The 21,197-nt window shown below is 44.8% G+C and overlaps 1 protein-coding gene across 7 annotated transcripts in view; it reads right to left on the bottom strand.

Annotated features, from left to right (window-relative positions):
• Positions 1-18,133, bottom strand: part of LOC310775021 (lysine-specific demethylase 4C-like) — a gene marked incomplete at its 5' end in the record, with an annotated part of 45,218 nt that extends 27,085 nt beyond the window's left edge. For 4 of the 7 annotated variants that reach the window (XM_083635096.1, XM_083635098.1, XM_083635097.1 and 1 more), the window contains 10 exons: positions 102-2,143; positions 3,685-3,917; positions 4,700-4,893; positions 5,831-5,968; positions 9,465-9,568; positions 10,980-11,029; positions 14,811-15,004; positions 15,297-15,411; positions 16,867-17,042; positions 17,990-18,133. In XM_083635096.1, the coding sequence (XP_083491222.1) occupies positions 102-2,143; positions 3,685-3,917; positions 4,700-4,893; positions 5,831-5,968; positions 9,465-9,568; positions 10,980-11,029; positions 14,811-15,004; positions 15,297-15,411; positions 16,867-17,042; positions 17,990-18,133 (3,390 nt within the window). The remainder of the gene's footprint in view (positions 1-101; positions 2,144-3,684; positions 3,918-4,699; positions 4,894-5,830; positions 5,969-9,464; positions 9,569-10,979; positions 11,030-14,810; positions 15,005-15,296; positions 15,412-16,866; positions 17,043-17,989) is intronic. The other 3 variants (XR_014552624.1, XM_083635101.1, XM_083635099.1) reach the window with 2 other exon arrangements.
• Positions 18,134-21,197: the final 3,064 nt, after the last annotated feature.

Here is a 21,197-nt window from a genome sequence, read left to right as displayed (position 1 = left end):
ATGAAGAGGCATCGTTAGAGGGCATTACACTCTGTCTGTATTTGTGTGCGGGTGCGAGCAAAAGAGTGACGGACTGAGACTGTGTGTGAAGGAATACTCACGGCACAAACCTCCCCAGGTTCCAGCCCTGATTCACCGCATTCGGAGTCACTCGTGTCATTTTCCTCCTCTTCCTCTTCCTCCTCAGACTCACTACTTGCCCCCCCGCTGGCGCTACTCTGCTGCTCCTCGTCTTCCTCTTCCGAGCCGCCTTCCTCCATGTCAGACACCGCCTCCTGTTCTCCTCCTCCTCCCATGCCCAAAGGAGAGCCGGGAGCCTCTGCCTCCCTCTCCCTGCCCAGCTCCCGGCACAGCGCCAGGGCCTCCACCCCGTCCGCTTCCTCCCTCTGCAGCTCGTAGTCCCCGCAGAGCCCCAGCGGCTCCGCGGCACCGGCCGACACTAGCGAGGTGGGCTCCAGCTGGGCCCAGGTGAGAGGCCCGCCCTCCTCTTCCTGGCTCTCGGACTCACGGAGGTCCTGCTCCGGGTCGTCCAGGTCCGTGACCTCTTTGCACTGCGGTTCGGTCCACATGGTGTAAGGGAGGGGGTCGTGGGTGAAGTCAGAAGGGAGGTCGGGGTGGAGACTCTGGGTGAGCACCGCGGGACTCTGGGAATTGAGGTTTTTCCAGATGCTGCTGGAAAAGGGTTTGGGCTCCACGTAGGGGCTCTGCGGGTTACAATGGGAGGGGGAGTATGTGCTGTGGTGAAGATGACACTCATCCATTTGCTGGAGTTGTAGTGCGGAGTGACTGTTGTTTTGAGTGCGTGATGGAAGGGAAGGGGCGGGGGGATTGTGGCTTGAGGTGCCAGTCAAAAGGGAGCCCACACTGCTGAGGGTGAGAGCATTGTCTGTCTGAGTCGGGTGCTTAGAGTTTTCCTTAGGTGCCAACTCTGCTACGTTGAGCCGCTGCTCTGGGTCAAGTGTAGTGTTGTGGATTAGCCGGCTAGCTGTAGCATCGCTCTCTGTACGGGTCAGACTTTCCGACTTTGTATGATCCTCTCCGACAGAAATTTCTGGCATTGTTTGTGTTTCATGGAGACCATCAGAAGCCATTTTGTGCATAGCGTTGCTCGTTAATTTAGCTGTGTTAGCTTCTAAATCAGACATCCCTGCCCCCTCGTGGTCATATTGAGAGCAATCCGAATGCCAGTTGTTGGCATGTTTTACCGTTTCTGTTGACATCGCCGAGTCCGTTTCGGTCTCCTCCGGGTTGGCTTCTTGTGAGGACGGAGAGCCAGTGGGCGTCTCCCGCTGAAGCACGGGTGCCACCTGGTGGTGAGTGTGTGATGTGGCTGGCGGGACCCCAGTTAGCCCGTCATCAGCGAGGGTGAGTGAGGGCATCTCCTGGGTCAGGACAGGCGGCAAGGGGCAGACGGCGTCCTTATCTCCTGCCTGCTCGGGGATGAGGAGCGGCATATCCACTCCGCTCCTCTGTAACAGAGGAGGGATCAGGTTTTCATTGGTGCCGCCATTTTCTAGCCTACACTGCTGTCCTGACGGTGAGAGAGAGCTACAAGATGTGTAACTACCCCCCTCTACTGGCTCAGTGTTGAGGTCATAAAGTGCTTCTGTGGAGGAGTGTTGGTTGATATGTTCAGTTGAGTCCGTTTTGTTTGTTTGAGCAGTGTTGTTAGTGTAATTCTCAGTAACCGTGTCCATTTCCCTGTCCGTACTTGAAACCTCTTCTCTGCATGAAGAACCGGATGTCTGAGCTTCAGAGTCAGGAGGACATGGGACCACCTCCGCCTCAACAGAACCGCATGTTGTGGGGGGAGATGAGCACAGAGGGGCGATCTCTATACAGCAGTCGTGAGAGGTTGAGAGGTGTTTCGGTTCAGGGGAGTAAGGCCTCGCCTCTTCAATTCCGCCATGCGTCTGGGTAGCCTCGGGCATATGTTGCATTCCGTCAGCGGTCGTCACGCCCTTGACCCCTGACCCCGAGAGGTGTTGGAGGTCTATATGAGTGAGTGTCTCCATCACTGGGGCTTTGCTAACTGGTGAAGCAGGGGAGGGAGAAGAGTTGAAGTGATTGTTTTGGGATGAAAAGCCCACACAGTCGCTCTCTACACGATTTACCTTGACCACGCACATCTGTCTGCATGGACCTGTTGAGGACACAGGGAGGGGTAAAATGCCTATTCTACCACCAAGCACATACGGAAGCCCTGAGAGGCAAGCGAGAGAAAACATTCTGGTGATCCATTTTCCAAGTCCGATCGTTCTCTCCTGTGTTTATGACTTAAGAATAGGTGGGTTCTCTCCTGTGTTTATGACTTAAGAATAGGTGGGGGGAAAAGGTTTTGCCAGGATCATCTTTCCAAGTTCCATTTCTTCTTTCATCTGAGAAACAGGTGGTGGTGGGAGAGGGGGGTTGGCAGGTGAACATTTTTTATTTATTCTATTTCTATCTATCTATCTATCTATCTATCTATCTATCTATCTATCTATCTATCTACGGTATCTATCTATCTATCTATCTATCTATCTATCTATCTATCTATCTACGGTATCTATCTATCTATCTATCTATCTATCTATCTATTTCGGGGGGAGGGGTATTTTCTTTTAAGTGTTTGTTGTTGTAATACTAACTTCGGACACAAGAGTGCACCACTACCCTGCCTGTGTTTTAATAAATAGGACTAAAAGCATACATGTTTTCTTGCAGGTGACTTTTAATTTGTCCATGCACTAAACATAAGGTACATATATTGTGTTAGCAAGTTATGTAACATTACTGTCGTCCCTTTCATTTGGCTAGAAACGTGTAAGAATTAGAACATGGGGTAGTGGTGCACTCTTGTGGCCGAAATGAGTATTACAACAAACACTTTGCAAAATTTGCCTGACCAAAAAACAACAAAACAAAACTAACGCCTGCCAAAACCTTTTTCACCTGTTTTCACAGATGGGGAAAAAAGTAACTTAGAAAGACAGTCCCGAAGTCATAAACACAGGAGAGAAAACAATTGAGATCAGACTTAGAAAATGGATCACCAGATCCCTCCCTCCCACTTGCCTCCTAGGGCTACAGTAAGTACATAAGGAGTATGCATATTTTGTTCTAATTGATTGAGTTATCATTTGAGAGAGGAAACTAGACATTGACACATTAGCATAGACTCCAACATCAAATCCCTCACGTTGGCATGCATACACACTCACAGGCACACATGCACACACTTCAAATCCAAGCAGATAACAGCCCAAGTCTCAAACAATACCTGCTGGTGCCGTCAGTTAAGGTCTTTGCACACACACTTTTTTTCGTATATGTTTTTTTTTTAAATCCATCATCCGTAAACACAGACGGCTCAAACAGATGGCAAAAGGCTATTGACTGATGCGAAAAACGTGGAAGTTCAAACCCGTTCTGAAAACTTTCATGACAGACGAAGGTTTCGGAGTCCGTGTGTAAACGCGAGTGACACAAGATGTATCTATCGTATTTATTTTTAAAATGTGTGACAATTTCGCAACGAAAAATACGGATTTGGTGTGCAAAAGCCTTTAGTCTCACATGTGTGAAAGCAACAATGCCTCATGTCTGAAAGCGTACACTTCGCGTAACGCCTGGGTCATGCTCAGGGGAAGCAACCCTGAGATGATCCAGAGTTCACGTCTGAAAGTGGCTTTAGTCTCTTACCAGAGAGCTGGAGGGAGTTCTGGTTGTGCTTGGACTCAGCTTGCCTTTCTTCTTCTTCTTCCTCCTCCTCCTCCTCCGTCTGGCAGGTTGTCTCTCCTGCAGACCGTCGCACCTTGGGCCCGAGCGGACCACCCAGGCCTTTCCTCCTGCTGCTGCCCAGGACTGGGCTGCTCTCCAGGGCAACAGGCTCCTGTGTGGTTCTGAGACGCTTGGAGCGCATACGGGAGTGGGTGCTGCTGGAAGCGAGGAGGGAGAGCGATCAAAGAGGATTCCAACTCAAACCCCGATTAACACAGGAAAAGCGCTTTGGGCAAGCCTGGGATTTTGTGACTTTGGACACGAGGCGATTTGGCTTTTGCAATTGCTAAATTGTTCCTGCCACATACTGTACTGTAGGCTGCTAGCCAATGCACCAGATACTGTACTGTAGGCTGCTAGCCAATGCACCAGATACTGTACTGTAGGCTGCTAGCCAATGCACCAGATACTGTACTGTAGGCTGCTAGCCAATGCACCAGGGCCCCAGCATGGGCACAAAGGCCTTCTTTTGATGTTATCAACTGCAAAACGCAGACCACAATCTGGTGCATCTCCACATTTAACCTAGAAGAAAATGTAATTTTTCTCCAAATAAAATGGCCAGATACATATTTTGCGAATCGTAATGACATTGATGGGGGCTGGAATCATTGATCAATGTATGGACTCTGAATATAGCATGCAAATTATTTACATAGGGTCCAGCAGGCGGCAGTGTGCTGGTTTATGCCACAGCTGGCTACGGCTCTATCACTGTGTAGCGACAAACTATGGAACTGTATTATTTGATATTTTTAATGTTAATTTCTGCAGAAACAGGTGGTGACATCAACATCAAAACAGTGGAAAAGTGTCAATCTGAACACAAACCAGGGTCAATCAGTATTAGCTGCAGTTGACCTACAGCATCGTCTAAATAAACAGCGTAGCGCCAAAGCAAACAACGTGTGAATAGAACAAAGTATGGATCCAGTACCCTTTATTGGCGGGTTTGGTCTTGCGGCGCCTCTGCAGCCAGCTCTGGAGCTCAGGTGTTGAACCGGGAGTGGCGAATGTGTGGTCAAGGGCAGTTGAGTCTTTGCCTAGCATCCAGGTAGCATAGCGGTCAGGCTGAAAACGCTTCACAAAGGGTTCCATGGAGATCTTTACCATGTCCTTACTGCATGAGCACTGCAGGAGGAGAGGGGAGAGAGGCAAATATTTATTATTTATTCTATTTTTTGGCTATTCTATAGTTCCCCCCCCCTGTTTGCCTTATTTACATACATAAGTATTACTGTTGTAACTATGTACCTACTGTACTTGCACTACGTCTTGTAATGGAGCCCCTAGCGTAATAATTCCACACGTGTGTACCTGTACAACGGAGTGACAATAGATATCTTGAATATGACCTCTGCTTTACCAAAATGCAGAGTGGCACACATCAAAGGCTGTGTTCACCCCTAACCACAGGCTTGAGGATGAAGTCGGCACCAGTGGCTCCTGCATTACATTACTGGCTTCCCAGCCCGGGGAAGCTAAGCAGGTCTGGCCTAGGATGATACTCCTTGGATGGGAGACTGATGCTGGAAGTGGTGTTGGAGGACGAGTAGGAGATGCTCTTCCCCTCTCATTAAAAATCTTCCCAATGCCCCAAAGCAGAGACAGGGACTCTGTCCTCTGAGTGAGCACCGTCCTTCGGATGAGACGTTAAACCGAGGTCCTGACTCTCTGTGGTCATTAAAGATCCCATCAGTACTCTTCGCAAGAGTAGGGGTGTGACCCCGGTGCCCTGGCTGAATTCCCAAACAGGCCTTCCTTCAATCATGGCCACCTACTCATCCCTCATTACTTAATTGGCACATCTGATCACAGCTGATGTGTGGTGAGGGTTCTGGTGCAAACTGGCTGCTGTGGATCACCCAGGTGGGTGGTACACTCCCCCATCCCCCTCCCCTGATATGTGAAGCACTTTGAGCATCTAGAAAGGCACTATATAAATCCAATCAATTATGATAATAATAATAATAATAATAATAATAATAAGTATTATTATTATTATTATTATTATTATCATCATTATTATTATTATTAAGTAAACCTCAATTGTGTTGTGTCTGGTTACCTGCGTGGCCACTTTGCCATAGTCTATCCAACGCACACTGGCAAAGTTGGTGGACTCAGCACAGTTGAAGCCATGATTGAAGCCAGCATGGTAGCCATAAGGGAAGGTGATCATGAACTCTCCAGCTTCCTGAGTAATCTGAAGATACAGGGAGAGAGAGAGAGATGGCTTTATAAGAAGAGATTGAAAAAATTATATCTCGCGTTAACGAGAATTAGCCGGACGGCCGGACGGACAGACGGACGGACGAAACGAAACCATAACGCCTCCGGCCACAGCTATCGCCGGGCGGAGGCATAAAAAACGGGGCCGGTCAACGTGTCCGCCAGATTTCAGTCTCTCGGACAAATAGAATAAATTACGGTCAAATATTAGATCAGTGTTTATTGAGCTTAAAAGACAATTGATAGCAGGCTGTAGCCTATAATCTCGAGATTGCTGTAAATTCCCTGCGCCAACCGTGCTTCTATGACCAGTCAAACGGAACGATCTAAAATGCAAGCTTCGAAGTTGAGAAATGCATGTCTCTATGCTGTACAGCAGTGACGCTGATACACGCTGCTTTGCGTGCTGAGTCTCAGGCAACGGCCGGCAAATTCCACAGAATTTTGAGCCTGCAGTGGAATTCACAGGGGGTTGTCGGAGACGAAGAGTGAGGAAAAACAAAAGAGGAGCCACCTAAAAAAATAAACCATGGATACAGATAATGCTCAACACTGGCAAGTGCTTTCAGTTCTCAGATGAAGGCTACAGGTAACTAACTATAATAGCCTATTCTTCTTAGTTACCTTTTCTTCCATCAATTTAAAGTGAAGCAAATATTCCCAGCTGAGCTTGTGAAGTTTAATTAGCCTATTGTCCGTTGTGAAAGCGAGTTGGACCACCCCGTGGCAATCGGTAGTGGTAGATAGATAGATAGATAGATAAATTTTTATTTCTGTGTCATGCACCATATTCAAGGTGCCCAGCCCGTCTGGGCTTACAAGACACAAATCATTCAAGTTCAACAATACAAACAAATCAACCAACAAGCTACAAAACGCTCAAACATAAACAAGACAGAGTTATATATTCAGATGAACAGCTTCTCCATTCTGAGATTCCAAGCCCTCCCAATAAACCTGGCCAAACTGAAGACTTCATCTCTGAACAACCATTCCAACTTCGCATCATCTCCTGACCAAAATAGTTCCGGTTTCTTATTTTGCATTAACTGAAATAGAGATAATCTTGGTTCCTCATATAGCGTACAATGAAACAAAAAATGAAATTCATCTTCCACAACACCTAATTCACATACAGTACAAAGTCTCTCCTCCTCAGCAATAGAATTGAACCTGCCAACCTCAATAGCCAAAGGGAGGGTACCCGTTCTCAACTGGGCACATAAAGATCTTCTGGATCTATCCAGGGGTAAAGTAACATAGGGTTCTGGAGTGAACATATTTTTAATTTGAACATATGTTCTAAGTTTTGGTTTGAGCCAGATGTCATTGGCCCATTTTTCTTTATAATCAAGAAATAGCCTATGTTTAATATAGCGAACACTACAACATAAACTGTTTCTGAAAATAAATTGCTGATCAGCTTCCCTGAACACATCATTGATATCATTACACCATGGATACTTATGTGCTTTATCCCAGTTAAACACTTGTTTTGCAACTCTACTCTCTGGCATATTAGATAGACGGTTCCACAATCTCAACATTTCACCTTTTTGTTTGATCAAACAAGGCTCCCAACCCATATCCCCTTGAAAAGCCAACACAGGTGTAAATTTATGTACCCCCAGAAAACATCGGTAGTCGTCATTGGTAGTCGTCATTGACAACAACATTAGAGCCGCTTGGTTTCAGAAAATGCTTTCACTTTTTAAGGTTTGGTTGTCATTTTTTTTTTTTTTTTTTTTTACCTTTATTTAACCAGGAAGTCCCTTGAGATTGAAATCTCTTTTCCGAGGGAGACCTGGCCAAGACAGGTCAGTTACAAGTCAGTTACAGTTACAAAATTAAAATACAAATAAAACAGACAATTAATACAAACATCAAATACACAAGAGACTAAAATCCAACTCAGCTGCATGTCATGTCTCATCTCTCTCTCTCTCTCGTCTCTGCATGTCGGTATGTAGGCACAGTAGTCACTAGTGATGCGCGGGTCACCCAGAACCTGCCGGGTCCCGCGGGCTGGGCCGCCCCGCAGGCGGGCTGGGTTGGCAAATTATGAAAATATCGCGGGTGCGGGCGGGGCAGGCTCAGAACGTGACAAAGCAACATTATTAAATAATTTAGAGTAGTGAAACACGCAGAGTAATTAACCTTAAAGACGTGAACTCTCTCTCACACAATCAGACAGACTCCTGCTGCACTCTCTATATAGCCTACATGGAGTAAAGAAACGCTTTAATGAGGTAGCCTATGTGCTCTCAAAACAAACATTTTGGAAGGATTATTCGCTGTAATTATTATTTGAAGTGTCCATAAAACGCATGCCACCGCAGATTTTCTGTTGTGGACTCGACTGTGATCTATTTGTCAGATTTACTGCAACGTGAGTAGGCTGTGAACAATTGAGAGCGCATGAGGTAATTAAAAGAAATCAGACCGCGAGTCTGGCCGTATCTGCAAGCCGTGTGCGCACCTGCTGCACTACTACGTTTAGTAGCCTACTACTGCAACATGGCCAATTGAGAGCGCATGAGGTAATTAAAAGAAATGGGGAAAAATAAGAACTGTTTCTGTAGCCTGCTAGTGCCTACCTCTACCTGCTACCTCCATTTGAAACACTGCGGTCACGCCATCCGCACTTTGGGGAAGCGTAGTCGCGCTATCTGAAGACTATTAATTGAAGAAAGACCGACATGAAAGCAGCCGCACAACTCATCCAGAGCAGTAGGCTACAACTGTTGTCGCGCACGGCAGCATGTGAGTGTCTGTGTGTGTGTGAGAGAGAGAGGGGGGAGAGAGACAGTTATTAGCTACTTTGCACACCTTGGAAGCTCTGCTGTGCTCCTCCTGAGTCTGGAGACATATTACATTAAATTGGCCGTTGCGGGCTGCTGGGTTGGGCTGGGTTTGGAATTTTCAGATATTTTAACGGGCTGGGCGGGGCGGGCTGGCTCCAATGACGGGTTGGGTTGGGGCGGGCCTTAAAAAACCCTGACCCGCGCATCACTAGTAGTCACAGTCTCCACCTGTTGAGAGCTGCTGACTGACCGAGTTTCTTTTCGTTTGTTTATTCCGTTGATCGCATAACATACAGTAGGCTATAACCTACCTACACATCATAAAAAATTGGAAATTTAATTTGAGCCTATTTTAATACAACTCAAATTGTGCTGAGAGGAGATTAGTTTCACTGGACTTTGTGACAGCCATATTTTAATTTGTCGGACTTTGATTGATTTTACCGGTAAAAACAAAGAAACAAAACAAAACAACTGTAACTGTATGTTATCGGCTAACGGAAACCCTGATATAAATGTATAAATATCATTTTGGTCTTCAAACCAGGAAAATGCTTCTTTATTGTGAGGAGGGGGGGGGCTGCTTTAGAAGGTTTGTGAATAAAGCGAGTATGACTGGCAGAGAGGAGGACTGGGACTAACTTTTCAAAGGGGCTGAGCGCCTACCTTATCAAAGGGAATGCCGTACTTCTTCAGTATGGAAGGGGAGATGAGAGTCATCTTGTGACGAAGAAAGGCGTCACATCCCTTGAAGTTATTGGGAAAGAAACCTGACGCACACGCGCACACACACACACACACACACACACACACACACACACACACACACACACACACACACACACACACACACACACACACACACACACACACACACACACAATTAATTAACACAGAGACACTGAGCCAGATTAAAGAAAGAAAACTTGCAGAAAGATTTTAGGGTTTTACTTCAGAAACAAAGTCTGTTTTTCACTACAAGCTAGCACCAGGTGGCAGCAACACTTTGAACTTTGAAGTGAGATTTGGAGTATGAACACCCAAGAATCCCACCTTCAAACTGATCATGCTGCTTGGTTTGTTACCAACTCCAAATGACGGAGTCAGCATTCCAGTTTAGCTAACTGCAGAGCCATCTGAAAAAAGTTGGCGTTTGTGGGTAACTATTCACCTTTGTGTTAGCGCTTCACTTGTCCTCCTGTCAAGTAATGGGCAATACCAGCTTAAATCTCCTCAGCCAAGTTCAACGTTCCCAGTATATGGACTGGATTTGGGAGGCATGCATTTCATTATGTTGCTCTATCCTCTGTTACTACAACCACACTTCAGACACTAGAACAATTCTTCAGTTGTGAATGTATAATTCTAGTATATTTATACTTTAGTCTATTACCATACAGTATGTTTTGTTTGCCCCTGCAGCTATTTTGTCAATCCTGTATACTGTAACTCTTTTGCATTGTGCTGACTAGGGGTGGGAATCGCTGAGTAGCTCACGATACGATATCGTCACGATACTTGGCCCTCGATAACGATATATCACGATACTGCGATACTGCGATACTGCGATATATTGGAAGACGATACATCACGATACCTGTGTAACAAGTGAAAAAAATACCTCTGAAGGCAAAAAATCATGTATTATGCATTTATTAGCAGAATTGACATGAACTCTCTGAGTTCACTCACTCACTCATACCATTTTCGATACCACGGAGGAAAAGTTACACATTAAGTCTTTTTATTATTACTATTAAAACAAGAAAACCTATAGGCTATAACCTACCTACCTACCTATATAATTTCTAAAAGTAGATATTAATGATCAAACATTTCCATTCATGTAGCCTACAGTAGTTATGTTTTTGTTTCAACTACAAACATAAATAAAGTCAACTTGAAACTATGTTTCAACTACCACACACAGCATAATATTTTAGCCTGTTTATTTAAAAAAAAAAAAAAAAAAAAAAATAATAATAATAATAATAATAATAATAAACATATCGATACTTGGCGCCAGTGTATCGATAACGTATCGCGGGTGGAAATATCGCGATAACGTGGGTATCGATATTTTGTCCCACCCCTAGTGCTGACCAGTTACAATTTATATTAACTGCAGTATATGTCTGCACAGCATCTCACAATAGCTGGTAGTGTAAAATATTCCCTTACCTGTAGCCAGACGCTCCAGTCTCTTCCCATGCTCAGGTGGGATGGCATACCTGTTGGAGACAAGAGAGAGAGATAGGGGGCAGTCAGATTGTGTGTGTGTGCGCGCAGGTATGTGTGATTTTTGAACACATGCAATTTATTACATCTACACTGTATTATACCTTGAAACAAACGCCTTGTGAATAACAGTAAGGGGAGGGATTGTACCAAGCTTTCAGAGATAACCTTTACCATTTCAAGACTGCCATCAAGTGGTGGATAGATGAATAACTGGTACTAGTGAGAAAGCTGGTCAACCTTTTGTAGCATTGTACTCTGAGTAAATCCATAATCATTACAATATGCTGAGAAGGAAATGATCCTTAATCACACAAACACATTCATATTAAACGTTGATATTAATCACAGAGAGCTTCACAGAACCTTCTTTGTATTAAGAGGGTAGACACGGGCTCTTGGAAACAAATGCTGGCCATAGTAGAGACTAATGTATTTAGTCACTAAGAATGTGACACTTGAGAACATGGGGGCCTAGTTGTGTCTGCGACGGAGACTAAATAACCAGCACTGATTGCTGCTGTAGAAAGAGGAGTTCATTTGAATCTAATTTGGACCTTATTCTGCATATTCCTTCCTGCGCCACACACTGCTGACGGATTCCGAATTCCAACTATTCCCAAAGTTCCTTCCCGGCGAGAAACCCAGAGAGCCTGACAGAATTCCCCCAAGATTTGCCTAGGTATTCCCATTTGACTCACACCATCAGCCCGGACCGCCCCCGGGCCTGTGGCATTTCTATCATCATATCACCTGTCGGCTTAAGAGAGCTGTGAGAGACAGAGGCAAGGGGAGGGTAGAGATGACATGGGGGGGGGGGGTTGAGGAGGAGAGGTGAGAGGTGCATCTTTAAGCTGCTATCCTCCGGGGACGAGATGTCAAAATAGCAGCGGGATGAAAGTGTGTGTGTGTGTGTGTGTGTGTGTGTGTGTGTGTGCTAGATGATAAGGATGTGTGTGTGTGTGTGTGTGTGTGTGTGTGTGTGTGTGTGTGTGTGTGTGTGTGTGTGTGTTAGATGATAAGGGGGTGTGTGTGTGTGTGTGTGTGTGTGTGTGTGTGTGTGCTAGATGATAAGGATGTGTGTGTGTGTGTGTGTGTGTGTGTGTGTGTGAGTGTGTGTGTGTGTGTGTGTGTGTGTGTATACTTGGGATACTAGGCAGCGCTGCTTGTGTGTATGTGTCACTGTCTGGCTGTGACACTGATCCCTGTGGGGTTGCAGGGCTCACTGCTCTAATGAGCAGAACTCCCTCCAGGGCGAGCAAGAGCAAGACAGAGAGAGAGAGAGAGAGAGAGAGAGAGAGACACACACACACACACACACACAGAGGGAGAGAGAGAGAGAGAGACACACACACACACACAGAGAGAGGGAGAGAGAGAGACACACACACACACACACACACACACAGAGCGAGACAGAGAGAGAGAGAGAGAGACACACACACACACACACAGAGAGAGGGAGAGAGAGCGAGCGAGAGAGAGCAAGCCAGGCTGACAAAGGAATAAAAAGCAAACTCCATTTTGATCTACCTTGGTTCTGTACCTCTTCCATCCCTCTGTTACTTCCCCCTGCGCCTCTCTACAGCCAGCTTCTCTTCCCTTAAGGAATCAAGTAGTTTTAACCACTACCAATTAAAACGATGCAATGTACATTTTATGACTGACATCAATGCATTGTTCTATACCCTGGTCTAAAGAAATGCAGACAAGATAGTATTGTAATACGAAATAATATAATATCTATACCTCCAAGGGTGCAAAATCGACAATTTTCAGATCCCCACAGTCAGTGAGTACAAACGGTGAGAATGAGAAGGCAGACATGCCTCTCTCAGGCCAGAAACAATCTATATCACTTGATTCATCATTCATAGGAAGTAGCCCATATTCTAACGCGATGTTGAGCTACTTCCAGTGTTTCAAACCAATGGACTTTTAAAAGTTACACCGCAAGTCATACATGATGTGTCAAAATAGTGTCGAAATATTGATGACGACTGCTCCCAGGAAAACCAAACCATATAATTACACGCTTGGAGAAAAATACATCTCTCCACATGTCCTGCTCTCTGGGCATGCAACGTGGGCTCGACTGCTCTATGTGTGGCAGCTGTCCTACACTCATCACTGCTTGGCCTCTCCAAAATCTTGGCGGTTCCTGCAGTGTGCAAACATACACAGTGGGTACAAAGCATTGGGACCATCTGCACTTTTTTGAATTCACAGAATGGCCAGGTAAATCAAGGTGAACGCTGCGAGCTCTCACAAATGTCACCTTTTAAATCCACGTCGATCATGAAGGGGAGATGAAGATGGGGAAAGATGGACTTTCCAGCCTTGAGGCCAATGAGATATGGTTTGTGGAAAGGAGGGGCATCTCAATATTAGGAAAGTGGTCCTAATGTTTTCTGTACTCAAGTTTATTCTCCTCTCCTGAACATGTCCTCCAGCTCTCCCTCCCTGCCTCAGCCTTGAACAGTATTTATTTGAACTTCGAGTTTGAGCTCAAATAGTCTTGCAGTCTTGTCAAAAGCACTAACAGGCTTTATTCATCCTCCTGCTGTGAGCAAGGAGAGGTGTCTCTCACACACCAAAGTACAGATATGGTGTGTTGACGCTCATGCTACTCTAGAGTAGGGTTGCAAATTTCGTGCCGTTTCCGAAAACTAGGGATGGGCATCGAATTTCGAATTTTCGAATAATCGTTGTTATTATCAAGGTCGACTTTTATTATTGAAATTCGAAATTCGTTTTTTGAAAAAAAAAAAAAAAAAAAAATTTTTTTTTTTTTTTTTGTTAGTGAAATGTTGCATTGTCTCCCCTGATTCTAAGAATAGTCGAATCGCTTGGTTTGAGCAAGTAAAACAATTTTTATAAGCAACCTCTCCCTCTTCATGGGATTTCATCCGCCATTCATTTTTCCATAAACCTTGCTTAAAATGCTTATAAAAATTGTTTTACTTGCTCAAACCAAGCGATTCGACTATACTTAGAATCAGGGGAGACAATGCAACATTTCACTCACATAAAAAAAAAAAAAAACATTTTTTTTTTTTTTTTTTTACATTTTTTTTTTTTTTCGAATTTCGATTAAAAGTCGACTTTGGCCAGCGAATTTCGAATAGTGTTTTTGCTAGAAATGCCCATCCCTACCGAAAACATTAACAATCAATAGTCGGCTAATCATTAACATAACAAAAAACGTAGTCCAGTAGCTCGCGAAATCCTTCACAGTCCACCACGTTTATTGGCATCATGTCCTTTTCCACCATAAAGCAAATCCTGACTTGTCTCTGCACACACGTCACTACAGCCCGTTCTCGCTAACCTTTTCACTTTGCACTGTATGTTACCGTTTGGGTGGTGACTTTTCAGGTGGTACAACATTGACGATGTATTGGAGCTGTATTTGAGAATGGTGACACAATATTTACAATTCGCATTGTCCTCTTTTATTGTGCAATGCTCGGCAATGCTCCCACGTTGCACTAATATTACGTTTGACCGCTTATATCTTGCCTCGCCATTTCTTCTGTTGCACCAGTCGTTTGGGTGAAATAACGTTATGCCCTCTGCTGGTATAAAAGTTGATATACAGTATGCGAGCTCCAGAGAAATGACACACTAAACACATTGTCGGTTACTCAGTCAATACATTTCAACCCGGTTAAATTCTTAGCGGCAATTAACCGACGAGCGGTTAATCCTTAACATCCCTAGTGTACACCCTCGGGCCTGGGCATGTACCGAAAACCCCTGTCCCGCACTAACCAGGACTTGGGCTCCCCAAAGTGCAGGTAGTTGATGCTGTACAGGTCCATGTCCTCGGTGTGCCAAGAGAAAGACGTCTTCCACATGCCAAAGTACAGGTAGGGCGTGTTGACGCCCTGGATGGACACGCCACAGTCCTCCTCGATAACATCCAAGATGGAGTTCAGGTGGCCGATGTTCCACTCCTCTATATCCTAGGAGATTAGAGCCGGCGCTTAGAGATGAGTAACACTGGACCCCGGCTTTTTATTTGAAATGCAAAAACACAACCTAAGACAGAATTGACATGTTCAACATTCATGCAAGACCCTCTCCCAAGGACAGGGACAGCTGGAAGCGAGCAGAACAGAAATGTGGATGAGAGGAGATGAGGATTAGCTCGAGAAATGAGTGAACGCTCAGCTAGAAGGATTGACTGAACCCAATGAGACTGGAGGACATGAAAAGACAAAGAATAAATAATGCATGGAAAGAAAAGACACCCACCTCATCATACAGGCTCCCGCTGACATCCGCGCCATATATGGGCGAGACGAAAGTGAGGTTCTTCCAGTACTTCCTCTCCAGATCTTCATAGTTCAGGTAGCGAGGGGTACAGTAGCTGTGGAGGAGACAGAGACGACTTAGTTCAGGTAGCGAGGGGTACAGTAGCTGTGGAGGAGACAGAGACGACTTAGTTCAGGTAGCGAGGGGTACAGTAGCTGTGGAGGAGACAGAGACGACTTAGTTCAGGTAGCGAGGGGTACAGTAGCTGTGGAGGAGACAGAGATGACTTAGTTCAGGTAGCGAGGGGTACAGTAGCTGTGGAGGAGACAGAGACGACTTAGTTCAGGTAGCGAGGGGTACAGTAGCTGTGGAGGAGACAGAGATGACTTAGTTCAGGTAGCGAGGGGTACAGTAGCTGTGGAGGAGACAGAGACGACTTAGTTCAGGTAGCGAGGGGTACAGTAGCTGTGGAGGAGACAGAGACGACTTAGTTCAGGTAGCGAGGGGTACAGTAGCTGTGGAGGAGACAGAGATGACTTAGTTCAGGTAGCGAGGGGTACAGTAGCTGTGGAGGAGACAGAGACGACTTAGTTCAGGTAGCGAGGGGTACAGTAGCTGTGGAGGAGACAGAGATGACTTAGTTCAGGTAGCGAGGGGTACAGTAGCTGTGGAGGAGACAGAGACGACTTAGTTCAGGTAGCGAGGGGTACAGTAGCTGTGGAGGAGACAGAGACGACTTCGTTCAGGTAGCGAGGGGTACAGTAGCTGTGGAGGAGACAGAGATGACTTAGTTCAGGTAGCGAGGGGTACAGTAGCTGTGGAGGAGACAGAGATGACTTAGTTCAGGTAGCGAGGGGTACAGTAGCTGTGGAGGAGACAGAGATGACTTAGCATTTTAAACACCATAAACAACTGGTCACTGTGAAATGGGCATCTGTAATCCTGCATGATGAGAACCTTCTCAGTGGACAATGTAAATTATCCACTTACATTGTCCATTATGCTACATTTGAAACCCCAAGCAAATATCCCCACTTGCACTTTTTAGAAACCACTCATCCAACTCAAAGTTCACATGTGGGATTATAAACTTGTCTAAAATAATCCTAGCCATAGGAATATACAAACTAACACCGGCTTTATCCGCTTCTCATTTCCTCGTCCCTCCGGCACACCTCACGTTCCTTTTGTATTGAAGCTTAAAGGACAGCAGCCAAGGTCATGATGCCTGCAATGCCCAGTGTGCCTGTGCAACACTCTCTCCTCTTTACTTTCATGTTGTGGGCTGTGTTGGAATCCAACAGCATCCTGGGTACTGTAGTAAATTAACACCAGCCACCTGCTAGATACTAGTTGGTAAGTATGTACTCTATTAGCCACATTGCCAGGTAAAAAAATAATAAAAAAAAATCATCTCTTATGTTGTAGTGTTACTTTTCTGGCAGCACCATTTTTAACCCTTGTATTGTGTGAAACATTTCCGCTAAAAAAATCAAAATCAAAATCAATATCAATATCAATATCAATCAAACACTCAAAACAATCAAGACAACTCCCCCATGAGACTGACTTGTCACTGTTGGCTAGGCGTCTGAACTCCTGCACACTGAGGGGCTTCTTCTGGATGTTGTACTGAGTGAAGAGCCCCGATTGGCCAGCCACCATCTGCTGGATGGGAGCGGGGATCACCAGGTCATCGATGTCATCGTAGGTACGACGAGGCTTCCAGCCCTTAGGAGGAATCACCTGGGGCACAGACAGAGGAATAGAGTGTTTAGGAGGAATCGCCTGGGGGACAGACAGACGAACAGAGTGGTTAAAAGGATAAAGGGATGAGATGGTAACACTCTACAATAAGGGTACATAAGAGTTGGTTAATTAACTAAACCCTAATTAACAGTTAGTGTCTAGTAATAATTTACTAATGGTGTTCATGTTAACTACGGTATTGTGGTTGGGTTCAGGCATGCAGTCACTGAGGTTAAGGTTACAGCAAGCTTATAGTCAAGGCTAGTTAATGCTTATTCCGTTAAGCAGGTTAATTAATGTACCCTTATTGTAAAGTGTTACCGATGAGATTGCTGCTGGTAATAAACAACCAACAGCCAACGCGCCGAGATACGTTCGAGTATGCACAGTCTCGCTGTCAAGGCTCCAAGTCAAGGCTGCGCGGAACCCTGTCAGCGCCTTAAGTGACCGCATTAGATGGTAAACAATATTAAGTATCTCTTAGAAAGAAAGTTTCAAGAGATGGCTCATTAACTGTCTGCTCCATGCAAACCACTTCAATAGGAAGTAGACCACGCACACATCTATAAATAATTTACCCACAGTTAGGGAGTTTTTTCCTCCACTACTAGTATATCATAATGATGTATTTAAAGACTGTACATACTACATACAGGGAAGGGTTAGTCCGGATTCTCACAAGTAGAAATTATTGTTTGCTCACTACTTGATGGCAATAGCAGATACTGTTTAAAAAGAAAGGACATTTTACATTAGAAACAAGATGACAGGACTTACTGTAGCATGCTGCATTGGAGTGATGTTAATGTTTATGCATACAAAAAGTGTTAAAGAAACACACACACACACACACACACACACACACACACACACACACACACACACACACACACACAAACATATAGACACTCACTGTGCAAATACACACATACACCAGTGCCTACCTTGGCCAGGCCTGCGCGGTGTGCACCCTGAGACTCCATGTAAACCAGGTACTGGTTGAAGTCTTTGAACTCCTCCATGGTGGGCCTGAAGGTCATGATCTTGCAGGTGGGGTTTGCAGGGGTGTACACCTCTGCTCCCGCCATCCTGCCGCCTCACCAGATAAAACCTGTGGATGCAAAAAACAACAACAACAGACGAATAGTTAAAACGTGTTTTCCAGCATCAATTTGTGTTGTGATGTTTTTTTTTAATCTAATAAGAAAAACTGGGGAAAGGGATTTTTATTTATTTATTACTTTGTTAGGAAACCTTTATTTTAGTGTGCAGGATCTTTAAATATTAGTCAAGTTATTTCTGAAATACCACTTGATTGTAGAATGATACACTATAATCCTATTTATACTCACTTTAATTCTTTAGTGTCAGAATTTTATTTATTTCCTCGTCTATATATTTGCATAATACCTCAGTAGTAATGTTCCTTTGACCATGACGTCTGGACTAGAGATGCAAAGTAAGATGTGTGCAGCCAGAACGGAACCATAAACTAGAGATAAAGAGCTGAAGCCGTTTTGCTAAGTGTCGGTAACAGCTTCGCCACTAGATGGAGGCAAAGATGCATTAAATGTCGAGTTGATCCATTGATCCTTGTTGATGCTGACAACCTCTCAGATTTTTGTCCCCCCCCTGTCCCGTCCCATCCATTCCCATCCCACTCGCAACTCCGAATTGACTTTGCATTGAGACAAAGGATTGCATTGCTCCGACTGGAGTTGAGTTGCTTTTCAACCTTGCATTTTCCTCACAGTGCTGCTGCTTCAACATACATAATGGCGTGCGATCCGATTATGTAACACGCCATACTAACAGGATAAAACAAGTACAATAAATAAATAACTATAGGCCCCATGTTTCGAAAATATTGTAGTAACCTTAGCAACCTTACTTTGTCACAACAACAACAATACAATAAGCATTAATAAACATACGTATTAGGCCTATTCATAATCAAAACAAACGTGTTAAAAACAAGGACAGTCAAGGTCTATTCATTCAAGACTGAAATAACCTCGGTTTAATAACGTTATTACATAACGAAAGCGTCGGGTCTAGCTTGGCTGATCTTTGTTGTCTGCCTAGCCAGCTAACTAGCCAGCTACTAGCCTACGTTCTGTTGTGATGCCAAGCAATGGCTGAAGAAATAGCACAGTTAGCTAGCGTTAGCTCAGCTGGTTAGCTAACGTTAACTTATTAGACTAATCACATAGGGTAACGTTACTCATTAAGATGATATGCTTGATATTACTTGATAGGAGTTGTGCCAACAGCTAAGGGAAAACATAAATAGCACATTAGCGTTAGCTAACTTCTCAATGCACGAGAGTGAGTGGGGGTTTAAATGTCCCTTGCAAGGTGGCTGCAGATGCTAGGCCTGTAGCTAGCTAGGCTTTGTGTATAACGTTATAGATTGTTTAATTTGAATATTATGTATATAATTGTTATTGGACCATGCAAGTTTCGCAACAGATCGACGAACAATGACAATGCATACAGAGCGAGGTGCCCCATGGCATAACGTTCAGCGCGTGCCAACTTGTCTAGCTGCTGGCACCGCTAGCTGTTGATAGCACAGTTAAAGCAAAGGAGTCGCGAAAATTACACCCCTCCAATTAACTTGACACGAAATACCAAGCGCAATCATCAGTGGTATAGCACACACCAACAAATGTTCTGCATTTTACCTTGGTTTAGAAAGACGGGGTCGTTGTTTATCCCTTCCCTTGTCCGTCCAGCTGTTTCACATGACAGCTGCTCTGCTGCTAGTGTGTGTGTGTGTGTGCGTACGTGCGCGCGCGTGTGTGTGCCTTGACGGCGACGGCCGCGTTCCAGATCGCATGAAACACCAGCCAGTTTTTACATCACCACAGTGACTCTATCATGCAACCGGCTGGCTGTGGTGGTGCGATAGACAACTCTGCACGGTGAGATCTGCAGATCGGCTGGAACGCGGCCAGTCTCCTTAATAGAAAGTCCGTGCACCTGCATCTGAAGAGATGTCAAATCAAATATTGGGTTTATGTATGATGAAAAAACAAGTCACATTTGTTGCATAATGATTTGTAGAAGCTTAAAAACAGGGGGACACAAATTATGCTCTCTGTATTTACAGTACTGCCATCCTCTTCTTTAGTTAAAATGGGCTAAGTCTGGTGTCTGTGGCGGTGTCAGTCACGATTGTGATGTCATCAGTGATGTCACCTGAGAAACTGTCATTGCCAACTGTGATGTCACTCAGGCATTTGTGATGTCATCAGCGATGTCACTCGAGCAACTGTGATGTAGTATGAGCCAATGGGCGGTGTCTGTCTGTCTGTCAGTCAGTCACGATTTTGGGAGCTGGAGTGGGCGATTTCCATAACTGCCGTCTGCAGCCATGGGGCATCATCTCCAGAGTCGCCACCCAAGGAAGATTCCAGGTTTATACAGATTTGAGGTACTAGGAATCTGGCGCCGATTCTAGGGTGGAGACTCTGGAGATGATGCGCCATGGCTGCAGTTATGGAAATCGCCCGCTCTGCGGGCTCCGAAAATCGTGACTGACAGACAGACAGACACCACCCACCTACTAGGCGCCATCGTGGAACTGTGCGCCATCGGCTCATCATCCTACATCACAGTTGCACAAGTGACATCACTGATGACATCACAAATTGGACACACCGCCACAGACACCACCACAGACAGAGCCCACTTAGCCATTTTTAACTAAGATATATTTTGTATATTTTGAGTTGACATCACAATTGCTCAAGTGACATCACTGATGACATCACAAATTGGACACACCACCACAGACACCACCACAGACAGAGCCCACTTAGCCATTTTTAACTAAGATATATTTTGTATATTTTAAGTTGACGTCACAATTGCTCAAGTGACATCACTGATGACATCACAAATTGTGACACACCACCACAGACACCCATACAGACAGAGCCCACTTAGCCATTTTTAACTAAGATATATATTTTGTATATTTTACACATTATATTAATTTATACTCATTAGTATACTAATTTATATATAATATTCACGAGATAGTAGCCCATATCGCATGTAGGAGTGGCACCGGTGCACCGTGCAGTGGCACGAGTGACACACTTGTCTGTAAACTGGGAGGGTCGCCTATGACTTTCTGCAAAC

The sequence above is a fragment of the Poromitra crassiceps genome (assembly GCF_964638095.1).
Source record: "Poromitra crassiceps genome assembly, chromosome: 4".
Taxonomy (NCBI): domain Eukaryota; kingdom Metazoa; phylum Chordata; class Actinopteri; order Beryciformes; family Melamphaidae; genus Poromitra; species Poromitra crassiceps.
Note: the sequence above shows the minus strand (reverse complement) of the source record. Positions and strands in the feature narration are given on the sequence as shown.